Source organism: Eumetopias jubatus, unplaced genomic scaffold (genome assembly GCF_037043125.1).
Source record: "Eumetopias jubatus isolate StellerSeaLion01/CBP00866 unplaced genomic scaffold, mEumJub1_p1.0 scaffold_17, whole genome shotgun sequence".
NCBI classification, from domain to species: domain Eukaryota; kingdom Metazoa; phylum Chordata; class Mammalia; order Carnivora; family Otariidae; genus Eumetopias; species Eumetopias jubatus.
The window spans coordinates 53,599,358-53,626,099 of NW_028274823.1; the positions used below are offsets into that span (position 1 = coordinate 53,599,358).

At 37.8% G+C, this 26,742-nt stretch overlaps 1 protein-coding gene across 6 annotated transcripts in view; it reads right to left on the bottom strand.

Annotated features, from left to right (window-relative positions):
- KAT6B (lysine acetyltransferase 6B) overlaps positions 1-26,742 on the bottom strand; it is a 180,122-nt gene that overhangs the window by 47,811 nt on the left and 105,569 nt on the right. For all 6 annotated transcript variants that reach the window (XM_028109534.2, XM_028109533.2, XM_028109532.2 and 3 more), the window contains exons 4-7: positions 17,194-17,302; positions 5,084-5,199; positions 4,757-4,838; positions 2,191-2,323 (exon numbers count right to left, since the gene is read on the bottom strand). In XM_028109534.2, the coding sequence (XP_027965335.2) occupies positions 2,191-2,323; positions 4,757-4,838; positions 5,084-5,199; positions 17,194-17,302 (440 nt within the window). The remainder of the gene's footprint in view (positions 1-2,190; positions 2,324-4,756; positions 4,839-5,083; positions 5,200-17,193; positions 17,303-26,742) is intronic.

Here is a 26,742-nt window from a genome sequence, read left to right on the forward strand (position 1 = left end):
AACATTGAAGATACCCTCTTCCTGTCGGCAGTTTACGCTTAGGGCGGTGAGATAACCAATAATACTCTCTAAGTCGAGGAGACGATTAATTACAGCATAAAATATTGCTGAAAAAAGGACAACAATAGCAAAAACTGAAGAAATGATTAAAGAAAAGCTACAGCGGGTCAGACATGACATGGAAAGTCTGGTGAAGAAGCAGCACATTTACCATGGTCTTTATCAGATACTTGGCATTAGAATCTTTATACACTATTTCAGCTCATTTGAGGCTGGTTCTGCCCATCCAGCTGTGTGGTCAAGAGAGACCAGTGGCCATTCCGCTACCACAGCTGCTTAGAGGAACAGCAGCTGCCTGCCTTCACCTCAGGCTAGGGCTTGGAAAGCTACCCATTTTGCAGCAGAATTTTATACAATAGAAACATTTGCATATGAATTATGGCAGTGCTGGGGCCCAAGAATGCACTTTAAAAACTTATCAATTTAGCTGAAGGCTCATAATGAAGAAATGGAAGCCTGGAAATGATATGATACTCCATTATAAAAATATCTTAATTACAAACAGAAAAGCACATGTTAGTGGTCATCGTGAACAGTAACGAACAATTTCAGCAGTCAGCTGCCGTGGACTCTGGTGCAGCAACAGGGAGAGCCACTGGGCTCCTCTGAGGCAGCTCCACCACCAAGAGCTTTGCCCTACACCAACGATCCAGCCAAATCAGGTTAACACTGGAGATCTCTAGTGTCACAGTGAGGGTTACCAATACACAATCATTGGAGCTAAAATGTTTCCCATTAGAATGCTGCATTTGGACTGTATCTGGAATCGATTGCCCAGAAAGGATAAGATGCTTATAAAGCATGTAAAAAGGAAAACTCCCTAGACTGTCTTAAAAATTCCTAAGCTCAAAGGACAATTTTGGACAAACAAAAAGTTAGGACTGGTGCCAGATGCAATTTTCAGCTGTGTCCTTTGTTTAGAAAGTTTATATCCTAATTTGGTATTTTTAATTGGGCCCTGAGGATACAGTCCCATTTTGAGAACAATGCTTACACAGGATGAATGCAAAAACATATAATTTCTACTTCAAATGATGCTAATATGAAAGATTTTATTCATAAATGTTTCATGTTTGCCCCAAGAAATTAACAAGAATTCCATTTAAAAATGTCCACGAGTTAAAGGGCTTTCATAAAAAAAAAACAAAAAAAACCAAAATACCTATAAAGGAACATGCATTTTCTATTTCTCCGTTGGGAGACAGAGGTGCAGGAGTTGATGGTTTTTCTGAGAGCAGGTTAAGGTAGTGAATTGCTTCAGTTAAGTTAGGGGGAAGAGTAGCAAGTAAGTAAGATATCTGGTGTTTGTTCACAATGTGTGCAGAGCATCTATTCCCTTTCACTAAGCTTAAAGAGGCGGGCCATGGTCTTAGTGATAGAACTCCTTTAGATATGCAACTCCCTATTAAACGTTGATAGTCAATTCTATATTCTAAAGGTTTAAAAAAAAAAAAAATCACATCCATTTCTCCTCTTATCTAAGTAACTCCGGCTAAATGTTCTACTGGGCTTTAATGGCAACTATATGAAGTTATCATAGTAGATGTGCAGGTCACTGTGAACATATTATTTCGTATGTATGTCTGCACACATGTGCACATACCAAACAGTTCTGTCTAATGCTTTGTGTGCAAACACGAGGAAAGTCATTTACAGGTTTCTCAGAGGCTCCTATTTCATATAAGGGATCTTAAATGCTGTAATACTAAATTAGCACCAGAAAAGAGAAGTATTTTTTTCTAAAATGCTACCCGGAGTGACAAAAGAGATTCACTCATAGATGTGAATAAATCCCTTTTGTTTTAAAATCCCCATAAAAATATTTATATAATTAAGCTTTTCTAATGCTCAGCCAGTAATAAAGTAGGCAGAATGATTGTTTCCAATTCTTACATTCTGCTTCCATCCTGCTGCATCACAGATACTGCCAACAGAAGCTCCCCAAATGCCAATTGTAATTAAAAATGTTATTTTCAAAAAATTTCCACAGCTTATGCAAAAGGAGAACTATTCCTCATCCCTTGAGTTTGTAAAATGACGCTAAAAAGTTAATGGAATCTAAGGGGGTTACAATCGCCTATATTTTAAAGCACAACATAAAAGATTTCTTTTGATAAGATCTCAACCTACAACAATCGTTGCTTTAATTTATTTTTCGGTCGTCCAATGGGTTTTGCATATCGTCGTTTTATTTGTGCAGCTTTCTCATGAAGTAGTTTTCTTCCCTTTTTCTTTGGTCTGCAGACTTGGCAAATCCACATCCCTGAATTAATATATATATGAGAAAAATATTTTAATGTTTCATTTTAGGAGAAGATATTGAATATAAACTGTAGCTGAAATAAGCTGCCCAAGGGTGCCATATGCAGAACTTTATTCCAGAAGGTAGGTCATTCCCTTGTGTCATCCTCCTCAGGAAGCCATCATTAAAGGTCAATTGCGCCCCCCACCCCCCGCCCCGGTCAAGGTGGTGAGAGCAGAGGGCTGCCCCTATCTCTGAACCCTTCTATGAGGCTTTTCACAACATGTCACCAAACCTCCCTCCGCCACACAAACACACAGGAAAATCCGATCCTGTCAGATAATATGTATCTTTCAATTAGAGGGACACATTTTCAAGTCAATCGGTTTTTGGAATTTCTGGGGAAAAAAAATATTTGTTTTATTTCTTTCTGGAACTCTTCCACACTAAAAAAAAAAAGAAAGTATCAGTATAAAAGATAATTTTTGAAATAAAACAGAATTTTTAAGTACTCTGGAACGGCAATAATTAAAACTATACATCTGACATAGGGAAATAGGTCACTGGACAAGAATTTTTAGACCCAAACAACTGAAGCCTATAAAAAAATTTAGCATATCAAAAGGTCCTATTTCAAGTCAGTGGGGAAAGGATGCAATGACTCAATGAAGTGGTGATAGAACAAACAGCCATCTATAGGAAGGAAAAGAATTACTTCCTATCCTTTATAAAAATAAATTCTAGGCAGATGAATATTATGACAAAATTAAATGTTACAAGTATCAGGAAAAATATGTGGATATTTAATTTTAGCACGACTGACATTTAAGACTGAAGCCATAAAGACAAAGATTCATGGATTGGACTACATAAAAATATAAAGAGCTTCTACAAATCAGCAAGAAAAAGGTGAAAACACCAAGAGAAAAATGATTAATAGGTAAAAACAAGCATTTTACAAAGATGATATACAAACAGCCAATATAATCAAACACAAAATGCTTTCAATCTCACTGCTTAAAGAAAAAAATTACCAGACATCTTTTTTCTATTATCAAATTGGTAAAAATTTTAAATAATACCACTGTATTTCATTGAGTCTGAGACACTATTGACTACAAAAAGCATCTGATTTTTTTTTTTTTTAAACTGTGTTGTAGACTTAATGACATATAGTAATGGTGAGTGTTGGTCATAACACAGGAAAACAGGTATTCTCACACACTGGTGGTCGGTCTGAAAATTGATACAACATTTCATGTACATAGCCTTTGATCCAGCAATTCCTCCCCTAGGAATTTATCTTAAGGAAATAATTGTGGATGGAAAAAATTGAAAACATTTGTAATGTCCACCATAGGGGATTGGTTAAGTAAGTTATGGTTTGTTTATACATGGGGTTGCACAAGCAAATATGCTCAGGAGCCACCCAGGGATAATGCATGTGACTGAAGCAAGCTGGAATTCAAGACAAGAGGGAGGAGTGAGATTGGGGCAAGTTGGAACATGCATACTCCACCTAAAAGACACAAATTCAAAATTTTAAAAATACTGTGCCCGCTCGCCTGTAAGGCATTTAAAGGAATCTTAAAATAAATGTATGTTGTTCCCAACAAAGCCTAACTGCGGCCCACAGTCAATGGGTGTGTAACACCTGCTCTATACTATAGAGTTTCTATGCACTCATTAAAAACTGTGTTTAGGAGAACATTTAGTGATGTGGGGACGTTAGAATCTTATAAAGATGGGAAAGATGTAAGATTACAAAAACATGTATAGAATGTTTCTTTTTTCTAAAAAAGGGTGTAGGGAGCTGGGAAGGAATTTCTGATTTTCTTATTCCTTTTTGTCAATCTGTATTTACTAATCTTTCACAATAAAAAATGAATAAATTTTTATAAAGAGGCATTATTTTTAATGTTTAATATATTATAAAATGAGGAGAAGGAGGCTGAGCTAGGCTTACTTACGCAACAAATAGAGACAAAAATCTAGATGCCATATGGATACATCCAGATAAAAGAGTTCAGATGCTCATGTTCACATTATCGACTAATGGCCAAGAAACGTGGGATGGCTCCTGTCATAGGACTTTGGAGACATCATTACAACCATTATGGAAAATAGGTAATTTCTCACCTCTGAACCCGGTACTGAATAATATGGAGAATGTTCTAAACTTCTGACCTACCTAATCTAGATTTATTCTAATAAGGGAATGGTTTGGGGAGAGGAATGCTCTTCTTTATCCCTGTGTCTGAATTACAGTCTTTACATTGCCCGCAAACTAAATTAAATGCTTTATACTCCTCTATCCACAACCTGTGCCAAACCCATAGGAACAAGGAGGCTGGGAGGGATGAATAAATGCTTATGGAACCTGTATACCTCTGGGCTGGACAAGGCTAGTGAGTATGTAATAAAACACATTTTTACTATGGTTTAAAAGTTCACCTTTTGGCATTCTGGAAAGTGGGGGGTCACAGCACTCCATATGGAATCCTCTATCACAGGAGTCACAAAAAAGCATATTATCCTGTAAGATAACATATTAGAGAGTAACTGAGACTGAAATCAGCTGTAAAAGGCCACAAATTCTTATCTTATCCGACAAACAATAATCAAACATAATGAAGGGGTAGCACGATCCCTGCTCAAATCTGACATCACATTGTGTTTAAATCTTTAAAACAAAAGAGCAACAGTCTACAAAAATGAAAAACCTTAACACTGAAAACTCGCAATTTAGCTGGAGATAAGACTACTGAGAGCCATACTTACCGCATTTTTGCCTTGGATTCTACATGCACTGCATGTCTTGCATTCGATGCACTGCCACCTTAAGGCCTTCACGTTTGTTGTTAATTCAGGACAAAATTTCAAACATGATGGGTGTCCTAGAAGAATAAAAAGCAAATTGCTTTATGGGAATGCGGCTTTAGATTTTTTCAACTCTCATTCCCTCATATTTAACAGAGAGTGATAATGTCAGTTAAAGACCTAAAGAACTGGAAAATACAAAAAGATCAGAGAATCCGAATTACGCTTCCCTTTCTGCCTCTTTTTCCACCCTATACGTAACTGAGTAACTATACAAATGTTTCCCTAAGAGAAATTTGGGAAATTTATACCAGTTCCCATCACAAGTCTCGGAGAACTTGAAGACAACGTATGCTCCGATCACATTCTCATTCCTGTGCCTTCGGTTCGTCTCCTTCCTGCCCTGGCCCTCCTCATCAACCACCATTTACACAAAATTTGCCGGTTTGCTGGACTGTGAGGAAAGTATGAAGTTCAAAATCACAGAACTTAAAATGATAGCTAAATAAAAAAAAAAAGGGCTGCTTAAAAATACAATTACAAATGCAAAAAAAATATTATACAGAGAATATCCCATTGCTGGGACATACAAAGAAGATACTGTTGCCATCTTGCCTCTGGGTCCTGCATTTAAATTTTGGAAGTATATGAATTTGAGAGTTAAGAAGTTGGAAGATCCAGGTCAAATGGAATATGCCAAGAAGCAACACCCCTGCAGGCTTCCCCCATTTTCCTGAGTGTCCAGCTTTTTCACGCTATTTCGGGCACACTTTTCATCTAGCTTCGCTCACATCACACAGGAAAAGTGGAGACCCCGAGGGGCAACACCACTCAAGGAAGCCACCCAGACTACACAGAGTCATAGATTCCTCCAAAAGGCTTAGGGAGTATGAGCCTACACTCTTTGGAAGATAGTTCAGTTTAAAATGTGATGGTCTTTTATCACACAAACCTGAGATCTCTAAACTTGATTTTATTTTTCTAAATCTGGTCTTAAAATAGTAAGAACATTAGTAAATCCCACGTGAAAGAACTTATAACCAAGCTGCAAAAGAAACCTGAGGGTAATAAAAAAAGCAGATTCTGCAATTTCAAAACTGTTTTATAATTTCCTGACTTTGGCAGGCTCATTGTTTAAATATGTATTTTGGGCTGCTGCCAAAAAGGTCCTCCTCCCTAAAGCTTAACAGGTGCTTCATAAAATTCCACCCACTAGGAGATTTGACTTTTTAAAGTAAAAACATTCAAAATCAATCATCAATACCGTTAATAAAAGCATACTATTCCTGAGTTAAAAAAAAATCCAAACATCTGTATTTAAGATGTTGAGCAAATAAAATATTGTCATAGGATTACAACTTCAGGCTGCAGAGAGACCCAGGCAGATGCATTTAACCCATGACACCATTCTTTTATAAGGGCTCCTCTCATTCACATTAGTAGTACAGGGGGAGGAAGTTAAAATATATACAAATGGTATCAATCACGTCTTTCTGCTCAGGAACAGCAAACAAAGACAGCTTGCTGGTCCACTTTAAGAAGTATACTCTGAAGAGGGGAGGGGAGAGATCTACTTTGATCAGGGCTCCCCCCGCTATATAGTTGGGGGGGTAAGAATTCAAGTTTTAAAGAACAGCAATTTAAATTCCGCCCTTAAAATAGGTCCCATCAGCTTAAAAGTATACCATTTACTTCTCTTTTTCCTCCTTTTTATTACTTCCTGTAAGTCATACATCACTAGCACATATGACCTCGATTTCATGCACTAAATTTTTCTCTACATTTAAATCTGTTTTTGTACTTTGTAGTTTAATATTCAGTAACTAAGGTAATTCACATCTTACTATAGTTTATTATTTATTCTCACAGAGATCCTATGGAAAATACTTTTTAATAATTACACATTTTGAAAATTAACGTATTTCAGCCACTGCCAATCAAGAGCAAGGAATATTCTTCCTTTTACTGCTTTCTCTCACCTTAAGCAATATTGTATCTCAAAACTACAACTTAAGCTACCCTGTCCAATTCTAAAATCCTCAGCCTATCTTTCCTTTAGGCAGCAATCTTACCCTTATTTAGCTCAAGAGAATTGGCCATAGATCCCTTCCAGCTCTAAATTTCTATGACTCTGTAAAGGATGCTGAGGGATCAAGAAACATGTCCCATTTTATTTTCTCACGGCCACTTTAACACAAAGACTGTAACTGAGTCTTGATATACCACTACACAATCACAGTAATTAGATAAAGGACAAAAATGCTAGTGATAATGAAATTCCTTACCTCCTGTTTAGCCATTCCATAAACTCAACAATTCCCTCTACAGTGTAGGATCTCTCTGACACAATTCATGGTGGTTTGTCTTTCTGGAGTTTGTTTTACTTTTGTAATGTGCAGTTTATCAGATCTGAGAGCACAGTATGTATTTATTCACTCATTCATTCTTATTACAAACACATACGAAGCACTAGTCACTTACAGTAGTTTTATCTAGCAAAACCAAAGGAATACTGTTTATAACTAAACAAGTACCAATGAAACCACAAACCAGTAAAAATAATTTTTGGAGGAAGTATTGTGGGAGAAAAAAAAAATGGGTTCTGTAGTAGACAGGATAATGCCCCCCAAAGATGTCTATGCCATAATTGCTGTAACCTGTACCTGTATTACCTGATATGGTAAACGGGACTTTGCAGGTGTGACTAAGGGTACACGTCTTAAGACAAGGAAATTATCCTGGCCTCGGTAGGGCCAATCTAATCATGAGTACTTAAAAGCAGAGAATCTTTTCCAGATGGGTTAGTAAAATGAGATGAAAAAGGGAGGATATGAAAGACTCCACCCAGCTTTGCTAGCTTTGAAGATGGAAAAAAGAAGGGGAGACCAGAAGCCAAGAAATATGAGTGGCCTTTAGAAGCAGGGAATGTCATTCACCTAACAGCCAGCAAGAAAATGAGGATCTTGGCACAGTTAACATCATACTCAGTGGAGTTTTTGGGGTACCTCGGTGGCTCAGTCAGTGAGGCGTGTGACTCTTAGACACAGGGTCATGAGTTTGAGCCCCATGTTGGGGAGAGAGTTTACTTAAAAAATAAATAAATAAAATCTTAAACAAAAACAAAAACTGAGAACTTTACCCTTACGGTCAAGATTAAGACAAGAATGTCCACTCTCACTTTTTTTTTTTAAAGATTTTATTTATTTATTTGAGAGAGAGAGAATGAGAGATAGAGAGCACAAGAGGGAAGAGGGTCAGAGGGAGAAGCAGACTCCCTGCTGAGCAGGGAGCCCGATGTGGGACTCGATCCTGGGACTCCAGGATCATGACCTGAGCCGAAGGCGGTCGCCTAACCAACTGAGCCACCCAGGCGCCCCCTCCACTCTCACTTTTATTCAACAGAGTACTGGAAGTCCTAGCCACAGCAATCAGACAAGAAAAAGGAATAAAAGGCATCCAAACTGGTAAGGAAAAAGTAAAACTTTCACTATTTGTAGATGACATGATAGTCTATATAGAAAACCCAAAGACTCCACCATAAAACTATTAGCACTAATAAATGAATTCAGTAAAATCACAGGATACAAAAATCAATCTACAGAAATCTGTTGCAATTCTATACACCAATAATGAAGCATCAGAAAGAGAAATTAAGGAAACAATCCCATTTACAACTGAACCCAAAATAAACTTAACCAAGGAGGTGAAAGACCTATACTCTGAAAACTATAAAACAACGATGAAAGGAATTCAAGACAATGCAAAGAAATGGAAAGACATTCCATGCTCATGGGTTGAAGAACAAATAGTTAAAATGTCCATATTACCCAAAGCAATCTACAGATTTAGTGCAATTCCTATCAAAATACCAGTAGCATTTTTTCCAGAACTAGAACAAATAATCCTAAAATCTGTGTGGAACCACAAAAGATCCTGAATGGCCAAAGCAATCTTGTAAAAGAAAAACAAACCTGGAGGTATCACAATTCCAGATTTCAAGTTATATTACAAAGCTGCAGTAATCAAAACATTATGATACTGGCACAAAAATAGACACATAGATCAAGGGAACAGAATAAAAAGCTCAGAAACAAACCCACAATTATATGGTCAATTAATCACTGACAAAGGAGGCAACAATATGCAATGGGAAAAAGACAGTCTCTTCAACAAATGGTGCTGGGAAAACTGGACAGCTACATGCAAAAGAATGAAGCTGGTCCACTTTCTTATACCACTGACAAAAATAAACTCAAAATGGATTAAAGACCTAAATGTGAGGCCTGAAGCCATACAAATCCTAGAAGAAAGCCCAGGCAGTACCTTTTCTGACACTGGCTGTAGCAACTTTTTTCCTAGATATGTCTCCTGAGGCAAAGGAAATAAAAGCAAAATTAAGCCATTGGGACTAAATGAAAACAAGAAGCTTCTGCACAGCGAAGGAAACAATCAACAGAACTAAAAGACAAGCTACTGAAAGGGAGAAGATATTTGCAAATGATAGACCAGATAAAGGGTAGTATCCAAAACACATAAAAAACTTACAAAACACCCAAAAAACAAATAATCCAATTAAAAAATGGTCAGAAGACATGAAGAGACATTTCTCCAAAGACGACATACAGATAGATGGCCAGCAGATACGTGAAAAGATGCTCATCACTTCTCAGGGAAATGCAAATCAAAACTACAATGAGGTATCACTTCACACCTGTCCTAATAACTAAAATAAAAAACACAAGAAACAACAAGTGTTGGTGAAGATGTGGAGAAAAAGGAATCCTGTACACTGTTGGTAGGAATGCAAACTGGTATAGCCACTGTGAGAAACAGTATGGAGGTTCCTCAAAAAATTAAAAATAGAATTACCATATGATCCAGTAGTTGCACTCCTGGGTATTTACGCAAAGAATCAAAAACACTAATTCAAAAGGATATATGCACCCTGATGTTTATAGCAGCATTATTTATAATAGCCAAATTACGGAAGCAGCCCAAACGTCCATTAGATGAATGGATAAAAATGTGTGTTTGTGTGTGTGTGTGTGTGTGTGTGTGTGTGCGTGTGCGTGTGTGTGTGTGGAGTGGAGTATTATTCGGCTATAAAAAAGAATGAAATCTTGCCATTTGCAATGACATGGATGGATTTAGAGAGTACAATGCTAAGTGAAATAAGTCAGTCAGTGAAAGACAAACACCATATGCTTTCATTCATATGTGGAATTTAAGAAACAAAGGGAAAAAAAAAGACAGACAAGCCAAAAAGTAAGACTCTGAACTATATAGAGAACAAACAGATAGTTACCAGAGAGGAGGTAGGTGGGGGATGGGTGAAATAGGTGAAGGGGATTAAGAGTATACCTATCTTAATAGAGCACTAAGTAATAGAATTGTTGACTCACTATATTGTACACCTGAAACTAACACTGTATGTTAACTATATGAAATTAAAATTTAAAATATATATACAGAAACATAATATTCAAATTAGCTTCATGGTGAAAGAGCTTCCCAAATGTATGGGGGGAGATGATACAGAGAGTCTCTGGTGATTGATCCTGAGTTGAGAAAGCACATTTATAGCGGAATCAGGGCAGAAATCCAGACTGGGTTCCTGAGGAGCAGAGAGCTAAATTCTTTGGACATTTTTTATTTACCTCTATTGGATTAGATCCCATTTTATCTATCTTGTGTGGTTTTCTTTTAAATGTCAAGAAACATTATCTTGGAAAATAATGGAGATGACTTTACAAGGAGATGACTTTCTGAAATATATATACAAGTATTTGTTTAAAAAAAAGGGAAGGAAGGAAAGAATAAAGAAAAGAGAGAAGAAAAGAGAAAGAAAATGCGGTTCTTGGTCCTACAAACACAAGGAATTGAGTTCTGTCAACAACTTTATGGTAATTTGTTCCACGAGCAATGGAAAACTAATCAACACTCTGACACTGGGTCTCTCGATCGGCTGTCTGACCAACCATCTGTCCATACGAGATACGGTAAGGAAAAGCACAAACGTTTCAGATCTTACAGTCTAGCAGGAAAGAGACACATTAAGAATTAGAATTCATGTGTGAGAAAGGGTGGCTCAGAGAAATGGATGAATCTAGCAGGAGGTTAGAGGAAGGGCTTCCTAAAGAAGAAACCCAAAGGATGAGTGGCATTAGATGGGAAAAGGTGGTAGAAGCTGGCGTATGCTGAGGGAGAGGGGGACACGGCACACTTACGGAGGAAGGTGCAATATAACCAGTGTGCACAATATTGGGGAGGGGGGTAGTGGTGTTAACAGGGGCCCAACCAGAAGAGGGTTTGGGGGCTATATTAAAGAATTTGAATTTTTCCTAAGGGGTTATTGGTAGCCACTAAAATAAATCTGTGAATAGATTTTGAAGTTTAAAAATTCACTTAGCCTGCAGCATTGAAAATGGATGAGGAGAAGGAGGGTCAAGATTAGATTTAGGTTATTGTAACAGCAGATCTGAGTGGTTCTGGTGGGAGTGTGTGGATAGATCGAGGATGTGGGATTTAGATTAGGACACATAATCAATGTATTTTTGGTGATTCCTTAATGTAAGAGAACCGGACAGGATGGCCTGTGGAAATGAGTGGCCAGTGGGGTGCCATTTGCTGAAATGGGAAATCCCTAAGGAGAAGAAAGAGGTTAGTTTGCAGAGATTTCCACTGTTCCTGCGGTGTCTGTTGTTTTCGGGTGGTGGGGGCACTGCAAGGTTGACAGGCTATTTTGGATACTTAACTCTGAGAAGCCTATAGGGGCGTCCAAGTGGCGATACTCTGAAGGCATTTATATCTAAGGATCTGGAGCTCAGCGGAAGCTATGAGGCAAAGTAAGAAACACAGGGCTAAGGACAGAAGCCTGAAGAAACGTGTGGAGATGGAGAGAGACAAAGGAGCAAACAAAAACTGTGCCAAAGGAAGTGGTGATAAAACACACAGAGAATATGATATCATAGAGGCCAAAGGAAACGAACGGCTAAGGAAAAAGATTTTCAACAGGCCACATAGGCTGAGGACTATCAGGTGTGAACTGAAAGATGTACAGTAGAGTCTGATACACACTGAAAAGTGATCTTTAGATTTTGCTACATGCACGTCCCTGGTAATCCTGCCCTGCACAATTTCAGTGAAATAAAAGGCCGGGCGCAAGGTTTCTGCTTCCTGTTTCTCACTTGGATGGTCAGTCCAGCTGCAGGCTTGTGGAAGGTGGGGCTTACCAATCCTTCCTTCTCCTACCTATGTATTCCTCTTCAGATTCCATCCCTAGGTTTCTCTCTAGTCAAGGGTCTCCCTCCCAACCTAATCATTCAGTCCTTGTCTACTCAGTGTGAAGCTGGATAACTAGCCAACCAACTAGTCTCACAGTGACCGTAACAAACTAGTGTTGTTTAAATATACCTATTCATCTGCATGTCGCACCCACCAGCTGATCCTGGGAGCAGAAGGCAGGCCAGTTTTGTTCCAGGGTTGACACACATATAAAGACAAACCCAGCAGAGACTTCAGGCGTCCTGAGGGCAGACTGGTATTTGGCGCCACAGCTCCCATTCCCTCTGCCGTACAAAGGTGTTTTCCTCGCCTTCCCAGCTCTATTCACCGCAGCCTCTCTGCCGCCGTTTCAATGAGCTTCCACTTAGACTGATGCTGTAATTTTGAACTGTACACTTATCTTAGATTTGCTAATTTGAAAACACACATGCACACAACTCATCTGTAAGTAAGATTTAACCACCCAGCAATCTGAGCAGTAGACACAAAATTTCATTTGGTATAATATCTAATACTTATGTGAAGCTAATTAAAGATAATTTGGTCTTAATGAGGCAAAGAGAATATAACAGTGTTAATTTCAAAGTAGGCTGATCCATGAAAGTCAAGTAAAATCACTTCCCAGGCCCAACATTTCCAAAGACCTGAATATGAGTATCTGATGATTCCTGCATTCATATTAGTGGTTAGAATGTTCCAAAGACCTGAATATGACTATCTGATGATTCCCGCATTCGTATTAGTGGTTAGAATGAATAATCCTTCACATCTGTGTAATGTTTCATAGTTATTGACAATCTTCACATCCTGATCTCACTGGATGCTCACAACAGCCCTGTGGATGCTGGGTTATAGACGTCAGCCTCCACATTTTACAGATAAATGAAAACTGCAGTTACACAGCCGGCAAGCAGAAACCTGGAAAACCATATTTGAGGCTCTGTTCACCCTGCCCCTCACCTCATATTTTTACTACTGCAAACTTGAATTATTTTTTCAAAGGAACGTGCAGCAGGAAAAACATAGTTAAAGAAAATACTGCCCATTTGCAGCACTGAGCCACCTTAAAAATAGAGACATTTCTAATTGGCTTACTTTATGATGTAAGGAGAAGGAAAACATTTATTACTCACATCTATGAAATCTAAGCAGAGTTTAAGTGTGACATCATACAAATGGTACTTCAGACACAGGCGACTACAAACCAACAGGCACATATGGGAAACACATTTAAGAATGATCCGCCTTATGGGCTGCCATCTATATTTCCTCTTTCTGGTTTTTTACTGCTATGGGTGTTTTTTTCACATAAACATTTTACATTAGGGAGTCCTGTGATCATTACAGTTTCGATTCAATCCTAGAACCAATGGACTCTTCTGAGGATGAGACAGTGGCCATTTCCATAGGCCAACTAGGGGTACCACCTACTCTGTAATTCCCACTTGAGAAACCAGACTGGACCAGACCATGACAATGGGGCTTCCACCATTATTAGAGGGTACTGTTGAGCCATGCCAGCTTATTTTTTTACTTTTCCCTTCTAATTATCACGTGTCACAAAAGAACATTATAACTACAAGAATGCCACCCACTCGCGGCTCTCCAAACAACTATATTTGATTTTGATTCATCTATTTATTTATCTATTTATTTATTTATTTATTTATTTATTTATTTTGATTTTTTTTTTTGATTCATCTATTTAAAGAGTAGCACGTAACAAAGTCTACTCATCTGATCTACCAGATGAACTAAATGTCTACAGTGCATCTCCCTGAGGTAGGAACAATGTTGTTGTTTTTTTTTTTTCCTTGACTAAAGTAGCTAAATCCAGATTGGCATAGTACATTCAAGGAAATATTAAGTGAACCTCCACACTGAGCCAGATCCCATGGTGGAGTCTAGAGAAGCTCTCTCAACCATCCTCTATTCTAAACTAAGGGATATGATGCCCCCAGGGCTTGAACTGCGGCCATGACCCATACCTTGACTCCAAAGCCTCTGGCTTTTTCTAATTGAAAGGACGGGGTAGGGGAGAACTGGCTCACAGAATGACTCTAGCTATATAAGCCTTCCAAGACAGTATCCTTAGTCCATTCTTCTCCATTTGTTAAAAGAGAAAACCTAACATTACACCTACATACCCTAGTAAAGTAAGAAACTTTAGGGGAAAAAAATTTTTGATGACCTCAAAGTACAAAGGAGATCAAACTTCTCCTTTGGCAGGTTTTCAGTCTGGGAAAGACGAAGGGAGATTGATTACATCAGAAAATCTAAGATGTACCTGTTTAGAATTACACCTTTATACCTTGTGAAGGAGGCCTTGAAGTTATGATCTAGTAGATAATGATCTCAAATTTCTTATCAGCTCAAGTAAGTGTATCAGCAGAGGTAAGGGAATATATGAAGGGAACTTTTCTTCCCACATTTAAGTGCATTTTTAATCTGTCTCGGCACCCAGACAAATAGGTACTCAAAAAAATAAAACAGTGAAGGTAGTTTTTAAAAGTACCACCTTAAAAGTCACAAAGGGTAAACCCCAGACAAGTGCACACCACTAAATTGATCAGGCAGTTAAACAAAAGCATAATTCATTCAAAGTGAGCCTCGTGAGAAAACCCAAAAGATAACTTCAGAGTCAGAACTGATGAGTGAAGGACTACCTCAGCAGGATAAAATGGGGGAGATTGTAGGGTTGAAATTTATTAAACTGAACATACAGATAATGTTTCCATGCCCTTTTGTCACTATCCATGATACCATGGGCAGGTAAAGAATTTTAATGAATCCGTAAAGCCCATCAAAAAGATTGTCAGAATGCATTTCTCAGGCAGAGTTTGAAATGTCTTATTTCCAAGGCTTCCCTCCCAGTCAGGTCCTGAGAGCAGCATAACCACACAGAGCTTATCCAGTTAAACCTTTATAGGAGGACGAAGAATCATTACACAACCCTGTCATTCCTCAGTGAATGAAACATTTCCTCTATCCAACCATCAAGCAGCTGTCAAAAATGATGTTAAGATTTGAAATTACTTGCAGCAATCAAGGACAATATCAAACATGCCAAATAATGACAATGGCTGACATTTATAGCACACTTACCCTAGTTGTTGTAGACCCTGTGCTAGGCTATTCACTGGTGTTCTCTCATTGAACTCCCACAAAATCCAAGAGGTAGGTGCTACCATTATCTAATTTTTCTAGTGTGGATATCAAGGCACAAAATAGTTAAGTAACTAACTCAAGGTAAGAAGAACCGGGCTATGGCTCGCTCTTGAGTTTTTGTTAACCATTCTACTATACTGACTTCCTAAATGACGGTATGCTATGGTATTCTGCAGGTTTGTTGTTATTTTTAAAGATAACCATAATCAGAGAAATACTTGGTCATGAATGTGAAAATAACGCTTCGGGAGGAAAAACGTTTCAGTAGGCTGAGAGAAGAAAATTTAAAGATTAACACAAAGATTATTTTTTAAAAATCCAATTAACTACCACTCAATCTGTTGGGTGTGTGTGTATGTGTATACATACATAACTATATATAAAGCTATATATAGGGGCACTTGAGCGTGTCAGACGGTTAGGCACCTGACTCAGTTTTGGCTCAGGTCATGATCTCAGGGTCCTGGGATCGAGCCCCATGTCAGGCTCCCAGCTCAGTGTCGAGTCTGCTTCTTCCTCTTCCTCTGCCCCTCCCCCTGCTCACGTTCTCTCCCTCTCTCGTAAATAAAAATTAAACAAGGGGCGCCTGGGTGGCTCAGTCGTTAAGCATCTGCCTTCGGCTCAGGTCACGATCCCGGGGTCCTGGGACAGAGCCCCGCACTGGGCTCCCTGCTCCACGGGAAGCCTGCTTCTCCCTCTCCCACTCCCCCTGCTTGTGTTCCCTCTCTCGCTGTGTCTCTCTCTGTCAAATAAATAAAATCTTTAAAAAATAAATAAATAAATAAATAAATAAATAAATAAATAAATAAAAATTAAACAAAAACAAAAACCTATGTATATAAAACCTAGGCAACTATCACATGATTAGCAAGAAGGAAGACCAGCTTGGTAAGACAAATTCTTTTAATGTAAGCACAATTTGACTTCTTTTTTCCATTTTAAAGGTACGGTCTTAAAATCTTAGACTGAGAAAAAGGCAGAGATGCCAGTACCTCGAGAGCATTTTAAATATTACAGTTTGCCAATGATCAATCCAGTGTCCCCACCTAGCAATTCCTTGATTTCAACATTACCTTCTATTTGACCACTTTTTCCTATCTTATTCTAGGCAATTTGAATTTTTTTCATGCCTGATGATTTCTTGATTCTATCCCTGCAGTTTCCAGAACACTGTCCCTTTCATTTAGAGTCACAAAGAGCTGGGTTGTAATACTACATTTCACCAGCAGGTGTCATGCCCTGAAACACTGTATCTTCCAACTCCCGCATCTCTTAAATTGAGACTGAGAGTTATAGAAAACAAGTGATTCTAGTTGTATTCAGCTTGAAAACTTAGAATTCTTTACACTGGATTTACCTGCAATGTGCAATACTCCATATGTATGAAATCAAAGCTTAATTATAAATATTAATATATAGTGTTATATAGACATATAATATCTTTGTCAGGGCTAATACACTTTTTCCCCCTCTACCTGCACTTACTTTTTGAATTTAAAAACTATGCTATAACCAAAAAATTGCTTTAAAAAACAAATGCAGTTTTGACAGAGACATAAATAACATTATAGCTATGGATGAGACACTGTACACACACATACAAAACTATACCAACTTACCGCTACTGCCACAATCTGCACAAGAGAGGAGTTCTTCTGGTTTCTTTTCACGATTTGATTCTTTAGTCCCCAGACAGAAGCTACATATCGGAATGGGATCAGCACGGGGCTATGATAAAATTAAAATGAAAAAAATACTGTCAGTTTTCCATTTCAAAATTAACAACAAAACATTAAAGTCAAAGCTTCTTACATATTTTTTTTTTTTTAAGATTTCTTTAACAACAGAAAAACTGCTGGGCGCCTGGGTGGCTCAGATGGTTAAGCGTCTGCCTTCGGCTCAGGTCATGATCCCAGGGTCCTGGGATCGAGTCCCGCATCGGGCTCCCTGCTCAGCAGGGAGCCTGCTTCTCCCTCTGCTTCTCTCTCTCTCTCTCTCTGTCTCTCATGAATAAATAAAATCTTTAAAAAAAAAACAGAAAAACTGCTGAGTAAGATATTCCAATCAACATTTTCTAATAAAAAAAATCTTTTATTTGATGCTAAATTACTACCTGAATAATGCATTTAAGATTCAGAAGTAATTTCTATTAAACCAATGAAATCTAAGACATTTATAGATTATATAACTTTCCTAAAATGAACATTATTAAAGATTCTTTTGGGGGCATCTGGCTGGCTCAGTTGGTAGAGCATGCGACTCTTGATCTCAGGGTCATGAGTTCGAGTCCTGTATTGGGTATAGAGATTACTTAAAAAAAAGATTCATTCGAAATCTCAATCATTCCTCTAATTTATAGGCCTATAATAAATTGACTCATCTATTATAATTTATGAATATGTTCTAATTGTTATTTCAGATTAACTCAACTTTATCAAATGTTTTAGTGCAGGTTACTATTGCTCATCTATTAAATTTTTGACCTAAAATATCGGGGACATTTAACAGAGTGAGAACTAAGTAAGAATTTTAAAATTCTGTAGGATCACTTGGGAAGCTCAAAAGACGGTCTTCAAAAGTAAACCATACCATGCCACACAAAGGAGGTAAACTCTCAATCTCTGACGTTCCCACTTTAATAAAAGAAACAACAAAACATTTGTCTAACCCCCCTAGTACTCTTCACCTCTCACTGAGGTAATTGCTTTTAACAATGTATTAAGTTTGCATACCTCTCAATGTCTCCAATGTTATTTATGGCTACCAGCAATGTTAATATTCCCATTCATATAAATAGTTGACTGTGCCTACAGATCTGGTCACATTTATTCTGAACAGCCAAAACTGTATGAAAATTAAAATTTTATTGCATATTCTAAGCCTTCACACATGTTGTCTCTAGCCATCTGAATGTAACTATAACGTATTTATATTTGAATCTCATGAATCAAAAATTCAGGGCAAGAAAAGTTAGCATAATCATACATGTTTTTTAATGTAAATTAAAAATGAGATTTTGCAAGGTCTAACTTTTAAAATATACAGCAGCATAGAATAAACCTCATTTGTTCAGCTACTGTCTCCCAAATGCCTAATTAATACATTGCCCGATACACAGTAGGCACTCAAAATATATGTTAACTGAATAAATGGAAGAAACATATGCTAGTTAGAAGAAAAAACTCTCATCTCTAAGACACTATTTCAAATGGTTATAATGATTCCAACAAATGTCTTGGTTCCCTGTGAAAACATGTCATCGAAAACCAGAATTCATCTTATGACTGAGGATTTGCAAAATTGTTCAATATGATTGTTAATTTCGTCCTACAATGTGGGTGTTCATTATCTTGCCCTTATTTTCAGTTTAATTTGTTCTTTTAATATGCACAGGCTTTACTTTCCGAAGTAGCTATGCAAATGTGTTTTTGTAGCCCCAGTTAAAAAGCAGAGTGTAAAACACTTTGTACTAGAAAAATCCAAAAAGACAAGCTACAACAAATTGGTCACTGACTCCAGCCACAATTTTTTAAATGCCAGATAATCAGCACTGCATAATTATGGATCCATAGTTATTACTTGCAACTGCTCAACTGCAGTACCTTGGGAACACTTCTGTTCCTTTAAATAGCAATTAAAAGAACAATCTGGTTTTAAAGTGACAACATTCCCCTGATAGATTCTAGCTAAAACCCAGTCCTTGTACTAATGGGATTCCTGCTTTCATTTGATGTAACAATGCTCAAGCCATTGCTGCCATCCTTGCGGTGATAAATAACTTACAAAATGTCACGTATCATTCATGCAATGAAACAAATCCAAATCTGCAATCCCATTTTTCTTTCCCCGATGAATTTTTAGCTGTAAGAAAGACATGGCCATCAGCCAGCACTCACGCTCATTTTTCGTTTTTAACTAAAGGTAACACAAAGGACAAAGGTTGCTAGTAGTTCATGGCCAGAAAGACTGATGTCCCACACTCTGCCCAATAATAGAAAGCATAGATGCTATCACTTGACGCTACATTCAAGTGAACCCCACCAGGCTGATGTATGCTCACAACCATTTATTTTAGGAATAACTATCTCACAATACTCTATAAAACCACTGCATTATACAGAAATGTCTGCCCTGCTGAATTATTGATAATTCAAAGCACTTTTTTGCTAACCTCACTATAGCCGAGTCTAATTAACTTTAAAAAATTGTCACTTGTAAGAAATGAAACTTCTACAGTAATGCATGTAAATGGGTCACAAAATTATTATGATTCACTATTCTCAATCAGACTTCATATACACTGTTTCAAAAAAAAATCCCTGGTAATAGGTTAAAATGGACTGCAGTCAGAAAGGGGTCTGAATAAATGGAATTCAATTCGACCCAAGTCCACCACAGACAAATCATATTTAAGAGGTCTGAAAATGAAACCAAACATCTCCTAATTCTTAACCACTTTCTTTGAAATTTCACAAAAGCACCTAACCTGTTGATCACATTTTCTTGTCAACATGACTGAATATTTCAAACTAATCTTGAGAATTAACACCCATGATGGATAGGTTTAAACTCTGCAACCTGCTCAGGAAATGATTCCTCCTCATCTCTCATGGAATCGATGATCCTAGTGTAGCTGCTAGGTAAGAAGCCACTTTACACTATCTCATTTAATCATCTCAACAATCCTGCCAGGAATGTTTATTATTATTATTATTATTATTATTTTAGGGAAGAAATTAAGGATCTGAGTAGTGAGGTAACTTTTCTAAAATTGTACAGGTTCAACTGTGGAACTGGGATTCAAACACAGGTCTGTCTTCACCAAAGCCCGTTTCTCACCTTCAGTACTCTCCCACCCCCGACTTCTCTCCTCTCAGAAAAATAAACATTTAAAATTATCTTTCTATCAGTGGGAATAACTCTTTACTAATGTGCTCATAATCTTTTCCACCCTATTTCTCCCAGGACCAATGGCAGGTTTTTAAAAATATTGTAAAAGCAACCACTACTATCCTATAGACTACTAATTACAATGGTGAAAAGTACCTTTACAATGGAGCTCCTTACCCAAGTGATCAAACCTATCACCAGTATGTGACAAACTAACATTATGCGCATCCCAGGTGTGGCATTAAAGGACTCAGCACAGCCTATGCAGGATTCTTGCTGGAATTATTCACCCTGAATCTAACCATAAGGAACCAATCAGGCAAATCCAAATTTAGGGACATTCTGAAAAACTACTGGCCTGGACTCTTCGAAAAATGTCAATGACACATAAGACCCAATAAAGGGCAGAACCAATTTAGGCAACTAAACTGGCCTGAAAACTAAATACAATTTGTGGTTCTTATATGGATTCTGGGTTTTTAAAAAAATCACCTTGGGGCGGCTGGGTGGAGCAGTCAGTTAAGCATCCAACCCTGGGTTTCCGCTGAGGTCCTGATCGCAGTGCAGAGTAGGCTTAAGACTCTGTCCGCCCCATCTCCCCTTGCTCTCCTCCCACTCTCTCTCTCAAATACATACATACATACATACACACATCTTTGAAAAACTTTACCCCCAGTTATTAAGGACATTATTTGGGTAATTAGGGAAATATACACTGAATAGTAGACAATATATAAACTGGATAGAACAAATTTCTTCAGTCAACACAATTGTGTTTATATGAGAGAATATCCTCTTTCTTGGCAATTATGTGCTGAAATATTTTGGAGTAAACTGTCATGATGTCTATAACTTAAGCTCAAAAGATGCTGGGGGAAAAACTGTGTATCTGTACATGTATTAACAATGTTAAAGGATGGCAAATCTATGTAAAGTTTACACGGGTGTTCATTTTATTATTCTTTCAATCTTTCTGCATATGTACAGTTTTCCAAACAAAACACTGGGAAGGGGGTGTAAAATAGTACCCCCTCCACTCTTAAAAAAAGATCTACAATGGATTGGATTATTATATAATTGGATTACAAGCATTTATAAAATAAAGTATCTCGATCCAATTAGTGATTCACAGGCAATACAGAGGACAGAGGAACTGTCAATCCGTATAGCAGGGGGATGCAAGTACCAACACTCTCGAGGACAAATGACCCAGTTTTCTTCAACAAATATATTAAAAGGGAGACAGAATGAGCAAGCAAGGAAGAGAGAGCAATAGATTCAGAATAAGAACCAGTAAGTTAAGAGATTTAAGACTGATCTGCCAATCACAATCTATGGTCCTTATCCTGATAATGACTCTTTTTTTCTCTTTTTTAAGATTTTATTTATTTGGCAAAGAGAGAGCATAAGCAGGGAGAATGGCAAGCAGAGGGAGAAGCAGGCTCCCCGCCAAGCAGGGAGCTGGACGTGGGGCTCGATCCCAGAACCCTGGGATCACGACCAGAGCTAAAGGCCGACGCTTAACCAAGCCAGCCAGGCGCCCCCTTGATAATGATTCAAATAAAGTATAAAATAAAACAAAAGAGGGTGACCCATTAAAGGAACTGGGACTAATCAGCTTTGAACACACTGTTGGGAAGGAACAAGCTGGATGTCTTCACCCCAGGGAAAGGGCTAGATTTGTTCGTCATGGCTCCAGAGTGCAAAACTTGAACAGGGCTTATCCTAGAGGGAGTTAAACTTTCCAAAAGAAATGTCCAAAAATTGAATGGATTGTTTTTTCCTGCTTTATTTTTTAAATTGTGGTAAAACATACATTGACTCAAAATTGACCATCTTCACCATTTTTTTAACGTATACACTTCAGTGGCATTACGTGTATTCACACTGTTGTACTACCAATACCATCATCCATCTCCAGAACTTTTTCATCTTCCCAAACTAAAACTCTGTCCCCATTAAACATTAACTCCCTTCTACTTTGTCTCCAATTTGACTACTCTAGGTACCTCATATAAATGGAATCATATAGTCTTCATGGAATGGATTATTTTTGGAAGGCCCCTATAATCAGAAAACACCATAGGAGAGGGTGGACCAGGATGGTGAGGACGCCACAGAGGACAAAGCAACCTCACACAAGCTGGGGATCCGGGACCCTTCAACGGTCCTTTCCAGATCACGTATTTTAATGGTTCCATGGCTGGATAATCTCTGTGCCTCTTCCCAACTCTGCTTTAATTTTTTATTAATTCTATTATACTTAAAAAGACATTTCAAAATAAGTCTTCAGGACTCTCGACCTCAAAATTCAATAACCTTTTCTGAGAAAACATCCTTTAATTCCAAGACAATTCATTTTGAGAAGCTTTATATTTGCTTATGGTTACTTTTGTTTCTGCCCTGAAGGAAACAACATGTTTATTAATCTTGTCAGTCTAAGTAAGTGGAGAAAAATAAATGAAAGTTCATGCTAGATGGGAGCCAGGTGCACAACCTCTTTGACGAAGACACAAAAAGGGTTTTATCTCCATGATCTCCACTCACAATGATCAGGGACACAGCCCTCTCTCTTTCCATTATCCCCTATGGATTCATCTCCTCCGGTCATCTAGAACTTTCTTGAATTTACTTAAAAAAAAAAACACACACCATTTTAGGGGGAAAAAAAACCCCACACCATTTTAGTAGTTCCTAGTGTTAAAAGCAACTCAGTATTTTTCATTCATATATTCATACCTGTATCATTGTAAGACCCGGATTTAAATATTGATCTCTGAGCCGTTTTTCCTCATTTGTAAAAGGGCACAATAGTGTCTGTGTTGTCTAGTTCTGGGGTTGCTAAAGCTCAAATATGAGTGTGTGAAAGCACTTTGCGCACTATAAAGCTCTATTCAAATATTATGATTATTACAAAATTCACTTCAGCTATAAAAACAAAAAACAAACAAACAACTTCAAGACCTTAACAAACATCAGCACAAATGAATTGTGGTGGAGCTTAGAATTATTCTGTGATAGACTTTGACTCTGTGAGTCCCCATGATAAATATTAATCTTAGAGGGTTGTTACGCTGTTTTTTTTTTTTAATGAATTCATCAAGGAGTAAAAGAACAGGAAAGAAAATGTCTCGATTGAGAGCCAAGAGGCCCTGATTTAATAAAAGGAAAGGTCAAAGAAAAAGATGCCAAAGGAAGAAAAGCACAAACATATACTACAAAAGTAAACAAAGATGAATATAAATCCTTTATACCCGAGTATCAAACAGTTCATCTTTGGAAAGTGTTCTCTACACTTCAGCTCTGACAACTTAATTCGGTAACTACAAAACGCGTTGTATAAAAGGGTTTTAAGGCTTATGCATCTCTTCAAATTGCACCCTTTTATCATCTTGCACTGCAATCTGAAGTTTAAGTAATGCTTTGCTGTTTACCAAAATGCTTTCCTCAAGTGTCTCACAAGTGACAAACACAAAGCCTCCGAGACAGGATTGCGGCTTTTTCTGTCTCCGTTTTACAGGTAAGTTAAATGCCTCCCTAAGGTCACATAGCTATCAAGACAGAGGGTCCCAGGCTGCCAAATGCAAGCCCTTTGCTCTTCCACTCTTCCATGGCTGGTCCCTCATTTCCTTTGGAGCTCAGATTCAGATATCACCTTATCAGAGAGGCTTATTCCTGACCATTCTCTCTGAAATTGCATTCCACCAGCACCACTCGGGATCCCCCAGGCCTTGCTGTATTTTTCTGCATGGCATTCATCACTGCCTGACATATTCTGTATCATTTGTCTATTTTGTTTCACTTACTAAACTATCAAAGCTCCATTCTGAGGGCAGAGCCTTTGTTCACTGCTGTAGCTGCAGCTTCAAAGTGCGTTTGTTGAATAAATGAACAAATGAACAAACTGCTTTTAGGTTAGGAAGTGGTTCCTCTGGTTCAACAAGGTCCCAAAGACTATTGTTCTTTCACATGTATCCTTAATAACAATAATATGACGTGTTAAGCAACCATCAATGGCAAGGCGGCTTCCATCACTGTCTAGATTGGCTTTTATTCTACTCTGACCACTTATAATGAATGACCATTTGGGCCTAATTTTATTTTCTGGGTATAACCTGACAAGAGAGAACCAAAATTTAAGTATCAGCTGGGAGGAAGTTATCTCCACCACTATTGGGGCTCGCTCAGTGATAGTCACTGTAAGTTGTATGTAAAATACATCTGGGGCTGTGCCCAGTTGCTAGTACCTAACTGTGAGCCTCCTTACCTTTTTTCCTTTCAAGAAAGAATGTAAGTTAAAAAAAAAAAAAAAAGGAGGAGGAGGAGTCAAGGAAGATGAATACACTGAAGTGAGAATAACAAAATTATAACAAGAGCATGAATCTGTTCAATCTATTTAAAAATATTTTACAAGTTTTGGGGCTTTATTATTGCTAGTGAATGATTTCCCACAAACTTCGCAACTGATAGCATGGGTACCACAGAGGTTGAAAAATGTTTTGTTTTTAGGGAAACTTTTTTTTTGAACTTATCTAATAAAGAACTAAGTTTCATTTCTTGCCACTTAACCCACTCATTCAACTGATCAAGCCCGCTCCTAATTAAGATATAGATCACGCACACTTGGCATTTCCCTTTACAGCAATTCTGCTCTAAGATGTTACTGTATTGAAAATACAGTAACTCTAAAAGTAGAGACTTCCTGTGATGCTCTAAATTGTCTTGGATTTTAAGAGCATTATCTTGTTCCCAGCGGCATGCACTGTTAACTGTGGTCAGTAACAGACCTGCCTCTGCAGGAAGGTTTGGTGACTGGCTTGCCCTCATGGCCATACTGGGGCTCCTTCACATCTTTCAGGGGCACAAGAGAACCCTGTTTGTGACATGTCTGTTGCCATTTTCTCTACAGTCACGGACCCTTTTGTTTTATTCTAAGGCTATTCTTGCCATTCTATTATGAATTTTGACCTGAATAGATGCCATAATTTCTTCCAGAAGATAATTGGAGATACACTATAAGACTTCTCACAGGCAACAATTTTACCCTAATTTTATACTCGCCATATAGATTTTTGTTATATCACCTCCCCTGCTCATTATACTTCTCTGTGGGTAATTGGTTCTGTGAGGGAGCACTACATTATCCCCACTGGCTCTGGACTGAGTTTCTGCATTACTTTGGGCAAAAGGATTTATTATTGCTAATGTATGGAGATCTTAAATGTGACTGCTATATTTTACCTCCTTGTCACAGTGAAGAGTGTTCTCTGTATTTTAAGAGTGACAAGTAAATTAAATCTAATAAAATAAAAATATTTAAAAGCATTCCTATACATATTCATAAATGTCACTTCTTTTTTCATTTAAAGAATCACTCAGAAAAAAAACAATATCAATGGACGAATACTGGGAAATGCCCACAGTCAGAGGCTGATTCAGAAGCAAAAAATAGTAAAAGCTTGACATCAAAGAAATAAGAAAAGGAGAGAAGGAAAGACTTTCTAAGAACATCAGCCCCAACAGTTATCAATTGTGTGGAGCTAATTGAAATGCCCACACTGTATGTACTCTAGAACTTGTTCTAATTAGGCAGGTGTGCCATTTATAAGAGCGCTGATTAAGGAGAGGGATTCTATTGGAAGGAAACAAATCTAATCTGGCATACTGCATTTAACAACAGCAGCTCATTTTTTGTTGTTGTTTGTTTGTTTTTGTTTTTGCAGATAGAGCCTACAAATTTGCAGAGGGTGGGGAAGCCAATGAAGCCAACTGCCTTCCCCAGCATCTTTAATTTCTTATCTGGACAGGGACTTGGCTTTTAAGATTTCATCTGAACGTCTCTCCTCCACCCCTACCATTAGAAACTGCAGATACTGCATTTATCTTCTTAAGAGGGATCAAAGTCTGATTCAACACAGCTGGAAATTCAACACATGGTTACAGGAAGTCTGCTTAGGATTTACAAACTATTCTCTCTGGCAAGCATGTCACAATATTAGCAATATAATATAAACTCTACCCTAGGTTTTGAAAAATGGAATTTTAAAATAAATTCATATTCAAGTGTCACAAATCTTTAATTTTTTTTTCCAAACTATTTTTTTTAAGAGCAGTTTTAGGTTCACAGGAAAACTGAGAGGAAGGTAGAGAAATTTCCCATCTCTCCTGGCCCCACACATCCATAGTCTCCCCCATTATCAACATCCCCCCACCGGAGTGGTACCTTTGTTGTCAGTGAAGAACCTACAATGACATATCAAATCACCCAAGCCCACAGA